Source organism: Tachysurus fulvidraco, chromosome 12 (assembly GCF_022655615.1).
Source record: "Tachysurus fulvidraco isolate hzauxx_2018 chromosome 12, HZAU_PFXX_2.0, whole genome shotgun sequence".
NCBI lineage: Eukaryota > Metazoa > Chordata > Actinopteri > Siluriformes > Bagridae > Tachysurus > Tachysurus fulvidraco.
The window spans coordinates 11,176,317-11,195,076 of record NC_062529.1 but is presented as its reverse complement, the minus strand read 5'-3'; the positions used below and the strand labels follow the sequence as shown (position 1 = coordinate 11,195,076).

General features: G+C 36.3%; 4 protein-coding genes across 10 annotated transcripts; 2 read left to right on the top strand and 2 right to left on the bottom strand.

Moving 5' to 3' along the window:
- Positions 1–147: 147 nt before the first annotated feature.
- LOC113659750 (dr1-associated corepressor) lies at positions 148–2,468 on the top strand. Of its 6 annotated transcripts, none has more exons than XM_027172744.2 (6): positions 148–364; positions 449–524; positions 628–727; positions 870–986; positions 1,170–1,259; positions 1,491–1,539. In XM_027172744.2, the coding sequence occupies exons 1-6, from the start codon at positions 323–325 to the stop codon at positions 1,513–1,515; spliced, it is 450 nt and encodes a 149-aa protein (XP_027028545.1). In that variant the 5' UTR covers positions 148–322; the 3' UTR covers positions 1,516–1,539. The 6 variants fall into 6 exon arrangements, with proteins under 6 accessions (XP_027028545.1, XP_027028541.1, XP_027028542.1 ...); XM_027172740.2 differs by having other exon boundaries at positions 172–364; positions 1,166–1,259; positions 1,491–2,468; XM_027172741.2 differs by having other exon boundaries at positions 174–364; positions 452–524; positions 1,166–1,259; positions 1,491–2,468.
- A 249-nt stretch (positions 2,469–2,717) lies between these two features.
- On the bottom strand, positions 2,718–7,082 carry ahsa1b (AHA1, activator of heat shock protein ATPase homolog 1b). The gene is made up of 9 exons (XM_027172739.2): positions 6,821–7,082; positions 5,614–5,804; positions 5,315–5,397; positions 5,034–5,151; positions 4,615–4,703; positions 4,319–4,444; positions 4,117–4,218; positions 3,803–3,854; positions 2,718–3,393 (listed from the first exon to the last, which is right to left on the bottom strand). The coding sequence occupies exons 1-9, from the start codon at positions 6,898–6,900 to the stop codon at positions 3,221–3,223; spliced, it is 1,014 nt and encodes a 337-aa protein (XP_027028540.1). The 5' UTR covers positions 6,901–7,082; the 3' UTR covers positions 2,718–3,220.
- A 546-nt stretch (positions 7,083–7,628) lies between these two features.
- gpr132a (G protein-coupled receptor 132a) lies at positions 7,629–10,762 on the top strand. 2 transcript variants are annotated; one of them, XM_027172673.2, is made up of 2 exons: positions 7,629–7,759; positions 8,620–10,762. In XM_027172673.2, exon 2 carries the CDS (start codon positions 8,625–8,627, stop codon positions 9,642–9,644), a length of 1,020 nt encoding a protein of 339 aa, XP_027028474.2. In that variant the 5' UTR covers positions 7,629–7,759; positions 8,620–8,624; the 3' UTR covers positions 9,645–10,762. The 2 variants fall into 2 exon arrangements, with proteins under 2 accessions (XP_027028474.2, XP_027028475.2); XM_027172674.2 differs by having other exon boundaries at positions 7,688–7,759; positions 8,575–10,762.
- A 1,130-nt stretch (positions 10,763–11,892) lies between these two features.
- Positions 11,893–18,720, bottom strand: si:dkey-229e3.2. Its single transcript, XM_027172675.2, has 6 exons — positions 18,140–18,720; positions 16,877–17,512; positions 15,813–15,958; positions 15,434–15,569; positions 14,204–14,272; positions 11,893–14,020 (listed from the first exon to the last, which is right to left on the bottom strand). The coding sequence occupies exons 2-6, from the start codon at positions 17,075–17,077 to the stop codon at positions 13,901–13,903; spliced, it is 672 nt and encodes a 223-aa protein (XP_027028476.2). The 5' UTR covers positions 17,078–17,512; positions 18,140–18,720; the 3' UTR covers positions 11,893–13,900.
- Between the last annotated feature and the right edge of the window lie 40 nt (positions 18,721–18,760).

The window sequence follows — 18,760 nt, the reverse complement described above, 5'->3', positions numbered from 1 at the left end:
AAACATAGATGGGAACATGTATCACATTTTTTAAATAAACACAGTAAATGTCGAAACTGTAATTAAAAAGCAATACTTATTATATACAGTAACCTAAATAGTGGAAAACAAAACTAAAAAATAAAATTATTTGATTGAGAGAAAAAAAACGATTGATGACGTAGGCTTGAGTTTGTGGGCGGGGCTTCGTGAAGATCAACTCCTCTGCGTTCTCCACTTCAGACGCTGGACTTCCTGTGAAAGGTAAACAAATGGAACGACAAACACATAACTGTCATATTAGTCAAAATGTAACCCGAAAGCGGGTATTTAAAGGACCGAAATGCCTGGACAGAAAAGAAAATACAACGTTCGTTTCCCCCCCGTGAGTAACACCAGAGGTTTCTTTTGGTAGTTTTTGTGTGTAAAAGTCTCCTCACACTGAGTCAGTGTGTGTTACACTCTCAAGCAGGGTCGCATTAAGAAGATCATGCAGAAAGATACTGAGGTGGGCAGAATCGCAACAGCTGTTCCGGTTATTATATGTATCCTTTAAGAACACTTTTTTGTTGCTGTTTATCTGTTCAATGCTAATGCTAGCTAGAAGACTGGAAGGCGTTAAACTCTGCTTTATTCCCTGACTTGAAGCTAAAGCTAAAGCTCTGGAAATGTTTTTGATCTCACTGCTAACCAAAACCAGCTTAATCATTCAGTCCAAGAACAGCAGAGTCATGTCCATCAACCACATGTGAGTGGTTAAAAGTGCCTCATTTTAGATTTGCAATTCATTTCTTCTTCTCTTCTTTTATTTGCATGAAGGTGTGTGCAAAATTAAAAATCCTGTTCATCCTTGCACTTCTTCTCTATCACTACATTCGTATATCCTACAGGAAGCAGTGCATTGAGTCTGAGAAGTTGTTTGACTTTCTGAAGGAGCTTGCAGATCAAGCCTCAGGTTCATCAGCTGCTAAAGAGAGCAAAGCCAAGGGGAAGTGTTTGGGGCACAGGTACATAATCAGGTGTTGATGAAGACCATTGCACAGTATTATTGCCTGTGAAGATTTGCCACTTTAGTGCTCGGCACTCACTCTCTCACATGCCATTTGATTTGAAGATGATTTACCAGGTATTCGCTGTCACGTTGTAGTTGCATGCTTTTGAATAGAAATGTTAACTTCTTTTCTAGAAAGAAGTGGCACAACATGTCCATCAAAACCAAGTCACCAGAGAAGGAAGAGCTTCCCAAGAGGCATAACACTGAGCCTTCAGACTCCTCTAGTGTAGGAAATATTTTTAAAACCTTTCCTAAGGATTTTAATGTCATGCATTAAGCTTCAAGCAACAGACTTTAAAATAAACAAACACTGTGAGCTTTGCATTGAAAATGTACCTGTGCGCACACAATTCAGCTCTCTGATGTTCTAATTTTAATTCAGTTTTCTGTGTGTGTGAGTTGGGGTATATCCATTTTGCCTGTGTTTTGCTCAGCCTGTGTTTGATTTCTCTCTCAGGAGTCTGAGCTTGTCATCTGCTTAGAGACACAGTCACCTTGATAACAGCTGCATTCATCAGTTCTACTGCATAAGCTGCACAGGGGCAGGACTTGGATCCCATCAACATTTGCTATACAATACAAGAGGAAAAAATGGTCTATGTAAGAAATATTCTCCATGTTTCATCAGCTGTATTATATTGGTGTCCAAACGTCATTGTGATTTGCTTTTCTAGCTGGCTCTGTAGCTCACCTCTGTGAAAACTGCAGCAATATTTATGAAAAACCAACAAATTTTTCTTTTAATATTTCCCAGAAAAAAATTTTAATTTGTAATTTTTTTGCTACCAAGGCAGAATTTAAAATGCAAAGAAAATTAAAATAACAAAATGCTTAGATTTTGATAATGTATATCTACCTATCTATATATGTGTATGTAAAAAGCTTAATGCAAATATCTTGTTCATGACTTTAGTAAGTTTTAAATCCTTATAAGGAATATGATTTGTGTTATTCTATAAGCGGGAGATATTTTTTTCTATTCTGAGCACTACTGCTACCTTTTCTTTTCCTCTGTTGGATTCATAATTGTTGTTGAACCTGTGACTGTCAAACTGTTAAAGAGCTAATGAAATATCAATGCTATCAAACTACAGTACTGTTGCTTAACCAACTCTTATTTGCTTTGATGTAATCAGGAAGAAATTGGGCTTTGGGAGAATACACATAAGAGGATGTATTTTATAGCTATAACACTTATGTATTGTTTTAAGGTTTGCTGTAAAGATGTTATGTGGACATTACATGATTTTTGAAAGCCATCTTCTGTTCTTAGTTAATATTTAACAAATTAATGACAACCAAAGTAAAAACAGCACTGAGCATTATAAAAGGAGTGAGAGGATTATGCAAGTCATTTTAAGAAAATGTAAATGGAAAAGTTTCACCTGTTTCCAAATTGTTTTGCTGAGGTAAAATAAATAAAATCAGATTTCTATAAAGCTAGAGCATTTCCTTATTCAAAACAACTTTCATTCATTCGGGACATCAGCTCTTATATTTTTACCTTCTGCATGTTGCCTTGAGGAAAACTGCTCATTTGAATGACATCAGATTCATAAAAGAGGCAAAATATGCTGGGGAATTAACTAAATGAAAAATGCCCACTTGCACATTTGAACATATAAACCTATTTCCTTTTCTGAGAATAACAGTTCAAGCAAATATCACAAATTATAATACCATATGATGTGTTAATCATTTATAGAAATAAATTTTAAATTTTTTTTGTCATTTCCAATCAGAACAAAACATTAATTTAGTGGTTTGACGATTTATTCTGCTCTTCTCAGTCCTATGACACAAACAGATCCATAAGTTAAATTCTTAATCTGAAAAAGGCACTAATCAAGTCTGCCCCTGTCCAGACAAGGTCAGGAGGTGAGCGTGCCCAATGTAGAACTTACTGCGCTACAATAAAAACATTTCTTACACATATACACAGATGAAAAAAATGACTTTGACTCTCCACCTTTCTTACCTCATGTCAATCATTGTAACCATACATTTCTTTCCGGAATTTTTTTTTTTTTTTAAACACATGAACCAAAACCAGAAAGTAAAACATGGTGCAATGGTAAGTCTGTTTTTCAGTAGAGTCACATTCCAGGTGTTCATTTGTACATAGGGAAGGAAAAAAAAAAAGAAAAGAAAAAACAGCCAAAATGATGTGATGGGTGAAGTTGCAGCTCAGCAGAGTCGTGCACCAAAGCCAAATGTCTGTTTGATGGCCTGGCAGTAGTACCTCTGCCAACCTTCTCGCGTGCGGTCCTCCTCACTCTCTGGCACGGCTCGACACTCAATCATCAGCTCCGTCTCATTGCCCTTGTCTATGAAGGTCAGCGTCACTGTCGCATAGTGCTCTAAATCCCAATGTAGACATGCAAGACAAAGTGGAATGAAGAAAAGTGAGAAAGCAAACAACTCGAACTTCATCTAATACCAAATTTGCATCGTCCTTGTTAAGCCCTCTATTTAGGCTCATCACAAATATGAAGCGGAAAGATTCTGACAGTCAGACTAACTTACACATAGTACAACAACGTAAGCCCTACTGAACAGTATGGATCTGAAGAAAACTAAACTTTTTTCCCCGCAACTCTATCTATATCTCAAATCATTAAATCCTTCAAAGCACTGTTATTTATAGATCAACTAAAATATAAAAAGGATATACTATGAATTTAATGTGTTTCTTAATTTGGAACTCTGTTGCCCAGACTAATGCTGACTGCTGAACATTATTTGGACTGCTAAAGATTCATCTCTTACCACTTGGCCACGTGTTGTACCTCCATTTCATGACTATTTTCTCTTCAGGAACCTGTGGAAACCCACAGCAGGATTTTCAGTCACACGCTGCTTAATTTTCATGAGATGATTTACTTAGATATATAGACATATAAAAACACCCAGCTTTGTAACTCATATATAACTCATGCCCTCATGTTTAGCAAGCTGAAGATTGTCCACAAGAGTACAATCTCAGAAATGCAAAAATATTTATATGTACTGTGACAACCATGTCATCTTTAACCCATGTAAAACTCAGTACACACATCTAATATAAACAATTGGATTCTCACCAGCTCCTTAAACTCTCCGAATACGTTTCCATCCAACAGGCGGAACTTGCCTCCTTTATCTGGCTCAATGGTAGCAGCCGCGTGTGTAAACGCTTGCACCATCTACAACACACACATTAGCTTTTGAGAGAATTTATCACATTATTCAAGGAAAATACCAAGAGAGCACTTTGTATGTGTTAATAATCTGGAATATACTGACCTCCTGGTTAAGGAAAACTCTATAGAGCTCATCTGGTGAAGTGAGGAAAGTGTCTTTTAGCGAGAACTTGCATGTGGGGATCTTTACCCCTGTCCCGGGAGGAGGAGCTGTGCCGCCTGAGCCAATCTGTACATGAAAATGACACAAACTCCATCAAAAATCAAAGTCCAAATAAGAAAAAACGGTCTTTTATTCATTAATACATAGCAAAGTTATTTCTTAGAAAATTAATTTCAAGAGTGCTTTTTCTCAATATAAAGAAGTAACATATGCCACCATTATATGTCCACACCTACCTGGGTTTTGTCTAGCTTGACTTTTGTCTGAGAGGTCGACTGTGTGGTCAAACCGTTGGCAGTCGGTAAGATCATACCCTGTGTGAACTCTGTACAAATGAGAGGGCAGACAAGTCAATCATGAAGCTGTGTAATAACTGAATAACAGAACAACAAAAACTTTATAAAAGTAGTACTGACATTTAAGCTTCTTTAATATTCAAAACTACCCAGGCATTATTTGTTATGGGCCCTCTAGTGGTTCCTCTCTGTAACTGCAGGGTAATACTGACTCAAGACACCACACATTATCTCTAATCAGATGTTATGCAGTTTCTCTTTTAATAACTTAGTTCAGAGTTACTCAGCTCTAGGGTATCTAGACCTTTACTGGAGCATTAATAAAGCAGGCTGTCATAAGCTATGTGAGAATGACTGACCTGTTTTGAGAAGCTCAATGTAGCTGCCCAGTGCCTCACGGACTTTCTCCCCCCCCTCCTTTTTCATCAGAATAAAGAGTGGTGTGTCAGGCTCTCCTTTACAAAGGGACACACTGATCTGTTTCCCACATCAAAATGAAAAAAACACAATTAATAAACAGCATAAGCAAATATATAACAGAGAGAATTACTCTAATAAATAGATAGGGGCAGGCAAAAAATAAAATAAATAAATGAATATACAATATAGAGAAAGTGCTTTGGGCAATAGAATAACTTACGTCAAGGTCCTCCTTATCATTCTCATCAGAAAGGTTTGGAACATCAATTTCGCCTTTGTATTTGATCCCGGATTTCGAGGTCCCTATTTAAAGAAAGGTGTTGCAAAAGTGACATTTTGTTCTCAAAATGTATTATTTTGAAATCAAAAGCTAAAAAAAAAAATTATACAAAATATGGCACAATAAGTAAATAGTATAAAAAATCTGAATATCAATCAAATTTCAAACATCAATTCTGGCAGCCATTATAAAGATTAGGCAAAATCACATATTTAGGTTTATGATTCTCTTGTTCTCACCTTTCCACTTGGCCTTTATGTTCCACTCATAGAAGAAGATGAGCTTCCCTTTGCGATTGTTGATAGATGCTTCTCCTTCTGCATTGCTGACCTCTGTGATTTCACATTTACCTTCGTCGTTTTCTACTTGCAGGCCTACCAGCAGCTCTTTCAACTTCTCTGATGACCAGTTTGTGGCATCCCTCTCCGTCCTAACAGAGACAGTAACAGCTTGGGTTTACAAATCCAATCTCAGATACAGGGACATGACAAAGTTTACATCAGCACTTGGTATGTAGAACGCTTGTCTAGCTTTCAAGACAATGAGAATTTTTTTCCAAGAGGAAATTTGCACTCATTAACAAAATCACTGCACACTAGAAGGCATAAATGCCATATGCATATGAAGCTGCCTCACAGCTCCAGGAGTACAGTTTGTTTGCAGTTTCTGTGTCTGTTTTCCTTGTATCTATTACCACTGGTTTCCTTCCATCTCCCCAAAACATGCATGTAAATAGGTCATAAATCAGTGTGTGTTGTCCTATGATGGACCGGTGTTCCACCCAGGGTGTATTCCTTCTTTTTACCCAGTATTCCCAGGACAGGATCCAGATCTACTATGACCCTGACCAGCAGAAAACGACAAATGAATAAACTTTTAAAATTTAAATTGTATTTATAATCAGTTATGACACTTTTTTTTCCTGTTAGGCTTGTAGACACCCAAAAGTGAGTTAGTAATTTAGTAAACATGTAGCAGAATATTCACTCGTGGAGACAAGAAACATCTAGAACAATCTGGAAAGCATCTCCCCAAAAGCAATATACATCCGGTCAGTACAGGCAACAGCTCTGTATTAATGTTCCCAGTGTCTTGTAACTAGAAGCCACTGCGGATGCTATTGTAGACATTTCAGATCAGACGCTTCGTCGTGTCCATGCTATGATTCATGTAGCCAACTAGCGAACACAGCGGCTGTATAACACACGATGCTACACGTCTAAAGCTAAACCTTCAGACCGGTCCCGAATATTCCTTTTGGTTCATCTGGAAATAACCTTCATACATAATTGTCGCACGATAAAAACAAAATCATTCAAACATAAACATATATTTAACGTTAGCTAATTATTTTAGCACCGGTGTTGTTACATTGTATGTCTCACTGGTTAGCAAAGATGGCTAACAGCAGCCACACGCCGGCTCTCAGCTCTTTTCATATCTTACCAATGCCAATTGTTGACATTTGTAGCATCCGCTCTTTCTTCTACGATCCACCGAGGGTCCCCTTCTCCCCATTTAGCCATGTTTGTTCAAAAATACAAGACGGATTATTTTTACGCACAGACGCGTGAAACAGTCAAGTGTACAGGCGATTTCTGGAACTCTCTTCAGGCGAACCAGCGATTTTGTTGCCCGTAGAAATTACTGGAAACGGAATTACGCGTCACATGTAAAAAGCTCCGTGTGCTCACTGCGGCTGTCGGAACGGTTCCCGTTTCTCTTTGCCGCCTGATATCGTCCGGAGTAGCTGTAAAAAATATATAAATACTTAATAAAAAAAATAGATATTCATTCATCATCATCAAACCATTATTTTGATTGGTTCTTTATTATTGTTTTTCTTTTATTCCCTACTGAATGATTCTGTATTCCGTTCCCATTCTTGAATTTATGCATTTACGTTACTATTCTTTGTTTCTTTGTTTCTTTCTTTCTTTCTTTCTTTCTTTCTTTCTTTCTTTCTTTCTTTCTTTCTTTCTTTCTTTCTTTCTTTTCTGTATTTACTTATTAGTGTATATAAACAGTTATTTATTTCTTTGTACACTTTTAGTTGTCTTTGTTTTCTTTCTTTCTTTTTCTTTCTTAATTTTATTTCTTTTCTGTATTTACTTATTAGTTTATATAAATTTCAGTTATTTATTTGTTTGTGGGCATTTTTAGTTATCTTTGTTAATGTAATGTTGCTCACAGCAATAGGCACACTTTCCCCACACAGAAAGTAATGCAGCTTTAGTGGTTTGTGTAAAGGAAAGTCTTGTAAGACGGATGTATGTAACTAAAACACGTCACTGTTCCTGTTTTTTATTTCAAATGAAAGTAGAGCAGACTGTAGTAACATCATGTGCACCATCTAGACCCTCGATCTGTGCTGGTTTTATATTTGTAAGTATTAAACATTTTAATGTATTATATCATGTAACATTATATTATGATTGAACAAAGAAAACCACTATACATCTATTTTTAAGCTTTGAATTATACTAATAATGTTCATGTCTTAATAGGAGATAAAATGTTCATTACCATACCTGCTGAGAATGATCATTTAACGTTATGATAATTAAAGTCATTTAAAATGAAGACAATACATAGTGTAAATTTTTTTTTTTTTGAGAGAAATTGAATTGGTCTATTTCAGACATGTGAAACACTTTTCATAGTGATATTAGGGTGTGATTTTTCAGCTACATTTCTTATGATAAAAAGAAGAAAGGAAAAAGCTACACCATATGAAACTGTGTTTCGAACACTACAATGTTCAAATCAAATCGAATCAAATAAAATTTTATTTGTCACATACACATACATACAGAGTACAACATGCAGTGAAATGCTTTTTTCATCTGTCCGGTATTCAAGCATTAGGAATAAAAAATTTAAAAACAAAAAAACAAAAGTAGATAAATAAAAAAAAGACTACATAAAAACTATATAAAATATGAAAATATATGTGAAAAATAATGCCTATACAAAAATGCGTATTGTTTTAATGATTGTCCTTAAAACTTTAAAAGTAATTAAAAAAATTTATTGCTAGTAAATAAACAAAAAACATGTTGAAGAGAAATAAATTTGGTAGACAATTATCATGTCTGTTTAAACTGCTTGTGGTTGAAGGTACTACATTTATAGATGGCAAACATCATACATCATGAGTATGTACATTTTTAAAATGAAATGTATCTTTTACTACACAGATTATTGATTCAGTCCGTTTCTCTATGGTCAATATTTCTGTTTAGCAACCATGGGCTCGACTAATGGAACCTCAGTCAATTCACTGAATTCATCATTCATCTGCAACCTTCCCTATGAAAATGACCGACTTCCACTTCTGATACTGTATGGCATTGTCCTTATTGTGGGAGTACCTACAAACCTTGTTACCATCTATTTTACTTTCCTCGAGGTGCAAAGGAAGAATGTGTTGGGAATCTACCTGCTGAGTCTGTCTGTGTGTGATCTGCTGTACTTAGGTACGCTACCTGCATGGGCCATTTACATACACCATGGGCATCGCTGGTACTTGGGCTCTCTGGCTTGCAAAATTACATGCTACATGTTCTTTAACAACATGTATGTCAGCATCTTCCTCTTGTGCTGTGTGTCTGTGGACCGTTACATTGCTGTGGTGTATTCATTGAAATCTCGGGGTCTGCGGCAGATGAAATGGGCTGTGATAGTCATTTCAGTAATTGTAGTTGTGGTGGCACTGTGTCACATGCCAGTGTTTACCATGGAAGAAGGTGAGACAGAGTCAGAAGAGGAGAAGCGGTGCTTTGAACCCGGACAGAGCACCGCCACTGTGACTGCTTTCAACTATGCCCGCTTTGTGATCGGGTTCTTCATTCCACTGTGCATTCTGCTGGTCACCAACCGTGCCATTCTCTCTATGGTCCAGGCCAGTGATGGCTTGGGTTCAGATCAGAAGTTCAAAATTCGCTACCTTCTTTGGGCAGTAATCCTGTTCTTCCTGGTCTGCTTCGCTCCCTATCACATTGTTCTTTTGCTACGGGCCGTCAGTTTCCATTTCTCAGACAAGACCTGTAACTTTGAAATATTACTTTACTCACCTTACACCATCTCTCTGGGACTGTCCACTCTTAATAGTGCTATGAACCCAATTCTGTACGTGCTGACCAGTGACAACATACGCAAGGAGATCTGCAGAAGCAAGTTCTGCATGTGCAGTGGTTTCTTTTCTAGACAGGAGACAAGACCAGTTCTGTCTGTCGGTCAGATAACTGCCCTGGCTGAAGACAAGTGAAAGGACACAGAAGGGTGTCTGTTTGATCAAGCTATGATGACCATATAGATAAGCTATGTACATTTTAGAGTTGAATGGAATTTCAACAACTAGTATAATAAAAACATATAAAAGGTTTTTTGGTCTTAGATTAAATGGTCTTTTAGTAAGAACAGGAAATGTTTTGATGTACATTGCATAAGATAGGCATTGCAAAATTCCCTTGCATAAATAAAATGTCTGTCGGACGATTCTGCTTTCACATCTGTAATATGTCTTACTTAGATGATTGATAATTGTCAAAGGTACCTGCAATACTTTTAATTATATTAACAACAGACCTATTATAATCTCAACCTTTAATCTCAACAATTATTGCCTTTAGATTCTAATACTTTATATGTTCAAGCCAAAGTACAGAAGAATACATTTAGGTTGGGTCATTATTTAATTTGGTTCAAAGATGAAGTATGGAAAAATAATTCAGAACAAAGCCCGGTACATCATTCATAAGGACATATAGCTTATAATTAAAATGCAGAATGGAGTTTTTGTACAGGTGTACCAAAATTAAAACAATTAAATATAAGGCCAGACAACATTTTCCAATATTTTATTGTCCAGTTATGTGAGACTGAGTCTACTGTAGGCTTAAATTCTTGTTCTTGGATGGCAGTAGTGTAACCCATCAATGAGAATCTACTGTTGTAGTCTATCCACTTCAAGGTACAATATGAAATGTTTTTCTTTTCAGCATGGTTGTAAAGAGTAGTTATTTCTTACCATAGTTATCGTAGACTTTCTGTAAGCTTAACTTTTGAGATCAACAGTTTCTGGCCTACACCCATGACATGGTAAAAGTCATGGAAAGAACCACAAACATTTAGATCTATTAACCCTATTGTTGACTAAACAATAAAATATTCAGAATTAAGGAGGGGGAGCCTTAAGGATGTTTACCTATGAGAGTGCCCAGGCCATATTGTGTTACTGAAAACATTTCACCACTGACTGCTAATGTCTCACTCTCACTCTCACTCTCACTCTCACTCTCACACACACACACACACACACACACACACACACACACACACACACACACACACACACACACACACACACACACACACACACACACACACACACACACACACACACACTGAAATCACATCCTGTTTGTAATCTCTGGGAAGTTTTCCAAATGACAAAATTTCAAACTTTCTTTTTTTTTTCTACAGTCTTTGAGAATATCTTTATTCACAGAATAATTCAACGCGATCATGAGGGTTTTTTTTTACATGACATTATTCATAGGTTTTGTAACAATGACTCTGAGCATGTGTAATTTGTAGTTGTAGAAAATAGTCACACACGTGTGTCAGTAAATTCAACAAAAAGTCACAGAGCAAATGCACGAATCCTATACTACAAATCACAGATTACGTAACTCACACAGTCACTTTACAGTTGCTAAAGTGACTATGGTGCAATACACATTCTTCACACCCTTGTATTAAAAAACTAGGATGTCAGACAAATGTTGCACTCCTGCAAAACGATATGTGTTTAAAAACAACCTGCACTCTCGATTCTGAACTCTCAGAAATATGGGGCAAAAGTAATTTGTGCAACAATAGAGGCAGGGGTGGGCACTGTTCAAAGGGCACAGAACTTTTGGCCAATCAAAGTAGCTTGTTTGGGTGTCAGTCAGCTTGTTGTCTAAACTAGAGAAAAACCCAAATAACTCCAAAATGCTTGCAGCCCCATCTTTATTATACTTCAGACAGCTATGTAATGTATGTTTCTTAGACTAAGCTCTTCTTTGATTGGAACAAAATGTGTTTGTGAGAAAATAGTATACAGGTGTGAAGCTCTCATTGCATGAATTCACATATTTATTTGCACATCTGCACAATTTGTCTGTGACCACACCTCCGCATCATCAAATGTGTGAAGTCACAGACAAATTGTGCAGATGTGCAAATAAATATGTGAATTCATTGCATGAATTCAACTGTAACAAAATATGTGAGCGTTTGAGTTTCTTAATTTGTGATATGTCGAATTTGATTAAGATTTGTTTACGTAACCTGTAAAATTCTGATTTGAAAATTCCACTGTCACAGGCATTCGGTTGTTTTGTACCAATAATACTGTTATGCCCTAAAACTTTTGCCAATGAATCCGTGTTACTTCATACAAACAATATAGAATCAAAGAAGTCATGTGAAATGTTAACATACAAAAATAAATCAAATGTGAAAAAACAGAAATCTGAAACGTTTTATTATTTTTGATTAATGAATACATTATGATGTGAGTCAAGTGATTATTTCCATGTAAACTTCAGGCAACGTTTCTGTAACAGAAACCTACAAAAAAGAAAACAGAAAGTCCTGATGCTGTTCTGTTTTTTTTTTTTTTTGGTTTGTTTCTAACGCCTTGTTCATTTTACAGAAATGTGTTGAGGTTATTGTTGGTTAAGTTTCACTTGACAAGGCAGCTGTTATCACTGCTGTTGTGGACTAGTTGCTTTCTTCAGTTCAAAAGTTTAACCATTAGGAATTAGAAACTAATAAGAATGCGACCTTGACAACATGAGAGTTGAAGTCATCTGCATGGAATCTTATTTTATTACTGTTGGTTTCTGTGTGTAACCTATAACCTATTATTATTGCAAAAATAAATAAAATATTTTTCTATAACTTTTTTAAAGCAATGCTGAAGCACATGTAGTAAGTACACAGTATACAGTATCACATTATTGTCTCAATCTTATACACAGATATTTTCACCTACATGGTAGTTATCTGTTTGATGTACTGTATTTATTGTTAAATATATTAATCAACACCGTTCGAAAAAAGTGCCGCTTATACCGTACTTATATTAAATAAAATACTTTAAAGTTTTTTTTAATTCCTTCAGTTCAAAACAGTATTTTTAACTGCTTTACAAAATAATCCAGTGGTTTTTGACCACAGATATTAGTGTGCAGAACAACATTAATAGCTATATAGCCTCAACAAAATTAAGTTTAGAGGCTATCACACTTCACTAAATAGGTTTCTATCCAATTAATTTTATTAGTAAGGCTATAATAGAACAAACCAAATGAAAGCATCTAAAACTAGTCCATCAAAAATCAGGAACTGATTCAGGAACAGCCCTTCACATGTATTTACATATAAGTAGTTCACACATATTTTTGATGCAAGATATTGTCCTCTCCACATTATTTCTTCTACCAAATCTTGGCAATATATCTGTTTAAAAACTGATTTTATGCTAGTAACTGTGTGTCTGCTGCTCCTCACCACTAAAACATTTCAGTGAGCAGAGAAGGGCAGAGCGATTCCTGGCACTAATTGCCTCCCATGAGAGCTTATTCCAAGTCCCATTTTTGACTACTAAGTGCGACAATAAACTTAGTGAAACTACTTAGTGAAACTAATCCTTACTAAACTTCCCCATGCTTGCTAACTTTTGTTGAATGAATAAATGATGGTGGGGCTCTGCATCAGTTGCCCCTGTTGAGATACCACTGTAGACAAAAGTAACAATACATTATGTAATGTCTTCAACAACTAGAAGGCAATGTTTTATGTCAAAGATTGTTCAAGTACTAATTTACAGCCTACAGTTGCAGGATCATGGCTGACCTTGTATTCTCACCTCAGCCTCCTAATAAGCTATAGGATATATTGTCTAAATACAGGCTTCATTTCCAATAATTGTTTTCACATAGAAATAAACATAATTGAGGTAGAAAAATAAACATATAGTTCAAGTGTATTACAATTGATCTTGAGATGGCAATTGTGCAATTTTGTTATTTTTGAAGAACTTATAATGAGTCCTAGTCCTAGTGAGTAAAACATGCTTTGTGACTTTAGAGTATGTATTTAAGCCTTGAATGTAAAGCAACAAACCTTCATGGTTTAAAATTTGTTTTGTATAATTCTTTTACTGTATGTAAGCACCTTATATTATTACCGTAGGCATGAGTATAAATGTTGTTTTTTTTTTGTTTTTTTTGCCTTTGGTTTTGGGTATAATATTTTTGTATCTAGCAAGAACCATGCGTGTGTATACACACATTGAATTTTTTTGTAACAAGTATTTTAGAATGTATTTATGTGTGAAGCGCATAATGTCCCATGTTATTTTAGTTATTTCCTGTGTTAGTTTAGACCTGATGATATTTCTATGGTATTAGAAAAACTGTGGTTATTTTCTGTATATCAGTGATTCACTGTAGAAGGCAGTGTGTGTCATTACAGCAGGTCTTTCTTGCCCTGATGATTCTGTAGTCTCAAACTGTACTGTCCGAACCACTGGTGCGAGATCTGGTAGAAGAATCCAGGTGAATTCTGACTCCACATGGGTGGCGTTAACTATACACACAAATACACAATAATTTATTGTACAGTTAGCAAATAAGTTACAGATTTAGTCACATTGTAAGTGGCCTATAAGTGCATATTAACAAAACAAATCATCACAACAAAACCACAAATTTCCAAATTTGTTGTATGTTTTATTTTACTGCTGCTTGGTGTTTTTCACTACAAACCTACCTTCGTTTGGATGAGAGCAGCTGGGGAACTTTCAGGCTTCTCGAACCCAAGTTGAGGTATATCTGTGTTCTGTAAATGTAATGACCAATGGCTGTTTACTTTAATTCATCCACATGCAACATCTAGTGCTCTAGAACAGTGGTCCCCAACCTTTTTGTCGTCGCGGACCGGTGTTTGATAATTTTACCGCGGCCCGCTGGGGATGGCGGCTATACAATTAAATTAAAATAAATCATTTTTATTTCATTTTATTTAAACATGCATTTTTAACTCACTACAACGCTAAATCAATGAGAACCCTGAGCTTGTTTCTTTACAACGAGACGGTTCCATCTGGGGTAATAGGAGACAATGACACCCGAAGTGTGTTGCTTATGTCCAGTTTATTCCGTTGTTTTGTTTTGGTTGCCGTCACTGCAGAAAACCCCGCTTCACACAGATAGCATGCCGGAAATGGCAATAGGGATGTAAGTGCTGTGGTGACAATCTCAGGGTATTCCGCCATGACTTTAATCCAGAACACCGGCAGAGTTTCTAACTTTCTAACGACGTCTGTTTCGTGCTCATTTTTACTAATTTGTGGGTTAAATTTGAGCAAACACAATATACACGTACACCAAGCACTGTTAAACATGAGAACGAACCGGTGAACAGAGAGAAGCGCGATACACACCTTCTCTCCACCAAAGCTACAACACCACTGCCGCTTGCAGCCGCTCAGCTCCAGACGTCACCTAAACCCGCCCCGATATCATGATATTTTGCGCATGCGCGGGATTGGTGCGGCTTTAGATAACGTCTCTCAGTTAACCTCTCGTCCATGGAAAGTCGCACAAAGCGGAGCAATACAGTAAATAAAATGGAAATAATTTAATGTTCCTTGGGCGGCCCGGTACCATTTGGTCCACGGACCGGTACCGGTCCGCGTCCCGGGGACCAGTGCTCTAGAATAATACATTATGTCTGCCTTGTCTTAGTAGGTTGCATGTTTGCTACATTCATCAAAAACCCCTCATTATTATTATTATTATTATTATTATTATTATTATTATTATTATTATTATTATTATTATTATTATTATATAATATTAAGTATTATTATTATTATTATTATTATTATTATTATTATTATTATTAGTAGTAGTAGTAGTAGTAGTAGTAGTAGTAGTAGTATGTCATATATAAACTGTTTAACAGTAGTAAATGTGTCTGTGCTTCCTCTTTGTTTACCTTTGAAGTGTTGGTCTGTTTGAGCTGTAGTGTGTCAGTGAGCAACTTGTGGGAATGCAAGTTGGGTTTTGTAGGACGAGTCATGCTCGGAGGCTTCGGATCACACAACAGCCTGTGATAAAAGCTGGCACCCTTTCTGGATCGAGAATGAAGAAGAAAAAATATATTTGGGAAAAAAAAACTTCACTGACTGAAATCTGAAAATTGAAGTGAATGACAGAATGACAAAATCTGTGTGTTTAAAATGTGTGTCTAGTGTGTTTAAAATGTCTTGCTGTGAACACTGCTGAATAGGCCAGGGTTTTGTCCCAGAAATACCTATGCATACATTCCATTAGTTGAATGATTTAACTTACACGATACACATGTCATGTCTCACCTTAGTAGTGTTGGAGGAGGAGTGTGTGTGGAGTTGTGCAGTAGCTGTGACAGTGGCAGGACATCCATCATGCTTGTATCTCTTACCATCTCCTCAGCATGAAAGCAATCATGAATCACAATCCAGGGCGCATCATCTTTCTCTACCTGCACATACACAAGCATTAAGCTCTTCAGTAAGCAAAATATTTTTTCATACACATTTCTTCCATTTTTTTTTTATTTAAACCACTTTACATGAAGCAGTTTATTAATAAATAAATTCCATTCCAGATTTTTAGCATTTACCAACATTCTTTCTGGGCCTGAAGAATTTTCCCAGCGAAGTAGTAGAAGTGTAGAAGTAGAATAATCATTACAGCATTGAGTAAAAAAAAAAAAAGGCTTTAGGAAAAAGTGAGAAATAGTAATGATATGGAGGGTAAATGGTTCTAGACTAGAATAATAACCCAATCTAGTAACTCAGAATGAAACTTTCTCCTTCAGGGTATGTGTAATATACTTTCTCCAGAGATTTTAATTTCCCATGATTTATCAGTAACAAACCTAACCATTGTTTGTCTTGATATAAAGACAATGTTCTCATAAAGTCCTGTATGTTTTCACACACTCTGCACTGTTAGCCTTTGTTCTGTTCGAGCACTTTAATTCATCACAAGATAAATATCAAAACCTACACTCAGGACAAAAACATCAACAAGGGCTGCTTGCACAGTTAAGCCTCTTTACTACAGTACGTTTCTACACAGATAAACTGAATTATATATTATGTTTTTTTTTACTCTTTGCATTTGCATCTTTTATTTTACTTAAATGAAATGAAAGTAATGAAGTTTAAGGTGTGTAACCATAGCAGCATTTATAAATGCAGCAGTAATGGATGTCAATGTTTTCATACAGCACTGCATTTTCCTTTCAAAACCCCAAATAACCACAGAAACCCTTGTACCATAGATTTACTGTCAAAATATTTATGAATGAATAGAATTTTAAAACTCCTATTGAAGATTAAAAAAAAAAAAGAGCTTGCACTTAATTGTCAAACATGTCACATTTCATAGATACCTTATGTTCATGGCCAAGCTTTTTGTGAGTTGATAACTCTTCAGTATCTTCAATATCTTCACTGAGACCTTCTTTAAAACTTGCCCAGTCCCCAAAGCCACTGCTGTCCCTGTGATCTTCATCCCAGTGTCCAGAGGTGAAGGTGGACCAGTCTCCAAGCTGTTCACGTCTCTCAAAGCCATCTTCACCGAGCTTCTCCATTGCTGCACACTCACACTTTATAACTACAACTCTCTCATCTAATCTGTGCAGTAAAAATCTTATGAACAGGGAGTATAATCCACTGGGTTTTCAGGTTTTGCCGGAAATAGCAGCTGATGTTATCATATGTCCTCCCTCATAGTCTTTCTAATCTTCCAGCAACTGTATAAACAGCTCCTGTGTGATTAGTACATGCCTGTCTTTCAGTCAGTGCTCCTCAGTGTGAAGGCTAGACCTCACTTTTGTCCCTACTTTTTTATTTCTGGTGACTTTAAACATGTCAGATATTGTGGGAATGTCTTTTGTGTAGAAAGAAAACAGGAAGTAGTCATTGTGTTTCATCTGAGCACATGAATCCAACACTTGCTTCCTCTGACTGTATGAGCTTCTGTATTGCCTTTTCTATGTTAAGGTTGAATTTCCAGGAATAGAAGCCTGAAGAAGATAGAGACAGTGAAGGACACACTAATATAATAAAGTAATATTTACAAGAACATATAAATGTACCTTGTGTAGTGGGTTCCTTTTAAACAATTATTTTTATATAATTTTGATCACATCTTATATTTGCATATTACACATATTAAATTTATATAAGATGCCAGTTGAATAAATAAGAGTATTAGAAAACCTAGATATGAGCAAATGAGAATAAACGGCAACAAGTACGGATGCTTTTATTGTTTTTTTTTTTAAATGCAAGTACATATTTACTGTTTACACAGATTTTTGGACGTCTTTGCATACCAACTTGATGACCTCAGCTCTGTAGAAACAGGGACATGCGCAAAGACGCATCTCACTCAAGTCTTTTTACTGTCGTTACTTCATTATTGATTTATTTGTAGTTTAATAGTAAGACAAGTGATATTTTGCTTCGGAGCACCAGATCTCTCCAATAGCAATGGTAAACCTTATGATTCTTTAAGGAACTGAAACTTTGGACAATAATCAGTTCCTATCAGTGGAAACTACAGGCTACAGGCACTAAGCAAACCCATCTCACACAAAACATCATATTGTTATACTTATAAACAACGCAGAAGAAAACAGTGTACATACTTTTTGTTGCCGCTGAGAATGAACACAGAAGTAAATGCTTCCGCACCACCGAAACTCTGACGCAAACAGGAGGAGCAAAGGATGAGCGCAAATTTCTCTCTCTCTCTCTCTCTCTCTCTCTCTCTCTCTCTCTCTCTCTCTCTCTCTCATTCACACACACACTCAATTACTAACACTCTCACAGACACACTAACTCATTCACTCCCCAGTCAGCAAATTTACTTTGGCCCAGATTTGGGCCAGATAAACAGCTGAGCTGTGGCCCAGATTAGTTTGTGTTTGTCGGCCCAGATATGGCCCACATCTCCTTTGCCAAAACTGAACCAAAGCAGAGCCTCTCTCTCTCTCCCTCTCTCACACTCTCTCTCTCCCTCACACAGGTATGTGAATAGTCAGTTCCATCCATGTTCGAAAAAGCATTCCATGGGAAACATTAATTTTGATTTTTTTTGCAGAAAAAATGGTGCTCCTTTTTTCAGTATATTACAGAACCAGGAATTGTATACTGTGTATCAGTATTCTAAATTCTACTTATATGTGCCAATAATGTACGCTGATATATGTACAGTGATATGCAGTTTATTTTTGTGTACTATCATTATTAATACAATTTCTACAAAG

Excerpts from the sequence above, each read along its gene's own strand:
- gpr132a (XM_027172673.2), top strand. The coding sequence starts at position 8,625 with ATGGGCTCGACTAATGGAACCTCAGTCAATTCACTGAATTCATCATTC.
- si:dkey-229e3.2 (XM_027172675.2), bottom strand. The coding sequence starts at position 17,077 with ATGGAGAAGCTCGGTGAAGATGGCTTTGAGAGACGTGAACAGCTTGGA. Across the intron at positions 14,273-15,433 it reads AACAGACCAACACTTCAAAG|AACACAGATATACCTCAACT; the intron begins GTAAACAAAGAG and ends TTACATTTACAG. Across the intron at positions 14,021-14,203 it reads CTGCTCTCATCCAAACGAAG|TTAACGCCACCCATGTGGAG; the intron begins GTAGGTTTGTAG and ends TTGTGTGTATAG.
- LOC113659750 (XM_027172740.2), top strand. The coding sequence starts at position 323 with ATGCCTGGACAGAAAAGAAAATACAACGTTCGTTTCCCCCCC. Across the intron at positions 525-627 it reads AGCTGTTCCGGTTATTATAT|CTAAAGCTAAAGCTCTGGAA; the intron begins GTATCCTTTAAG and ends CCTGACTTGAAG. Across the intron at positions 987-1,165 it reads GGGAAGTGTTTGGGGCACAG|AAAGAAGTGGCACAACATGT; the intron begins GTACATAATCAG and ends CTTCTTTTCTAG.
- ahsa1b (XM_027172739.2), bottom strand. The coding sequence starts at position 6,900 with ATGGCTAAATGGGGAGAAGGGGACCCTCGGTGGATCGTAGAAGAAAGA. Across the intron at positions 3,855-4,116 it reads TCGGAGAGTTTAAGGAGCTG|GTTCCTGAAGAGAAAATAGT; the intron begins GTGAGAATCCAA and ends GGGTTTCCACAG. Across the intron at positions 3,394-3,802 it reads GTACAACACGTGGCCAAGTG|AGCACTATGCGACAGTGACG; the intron begins GTAAGAGATGAA and ends ATTGGGATTTAG.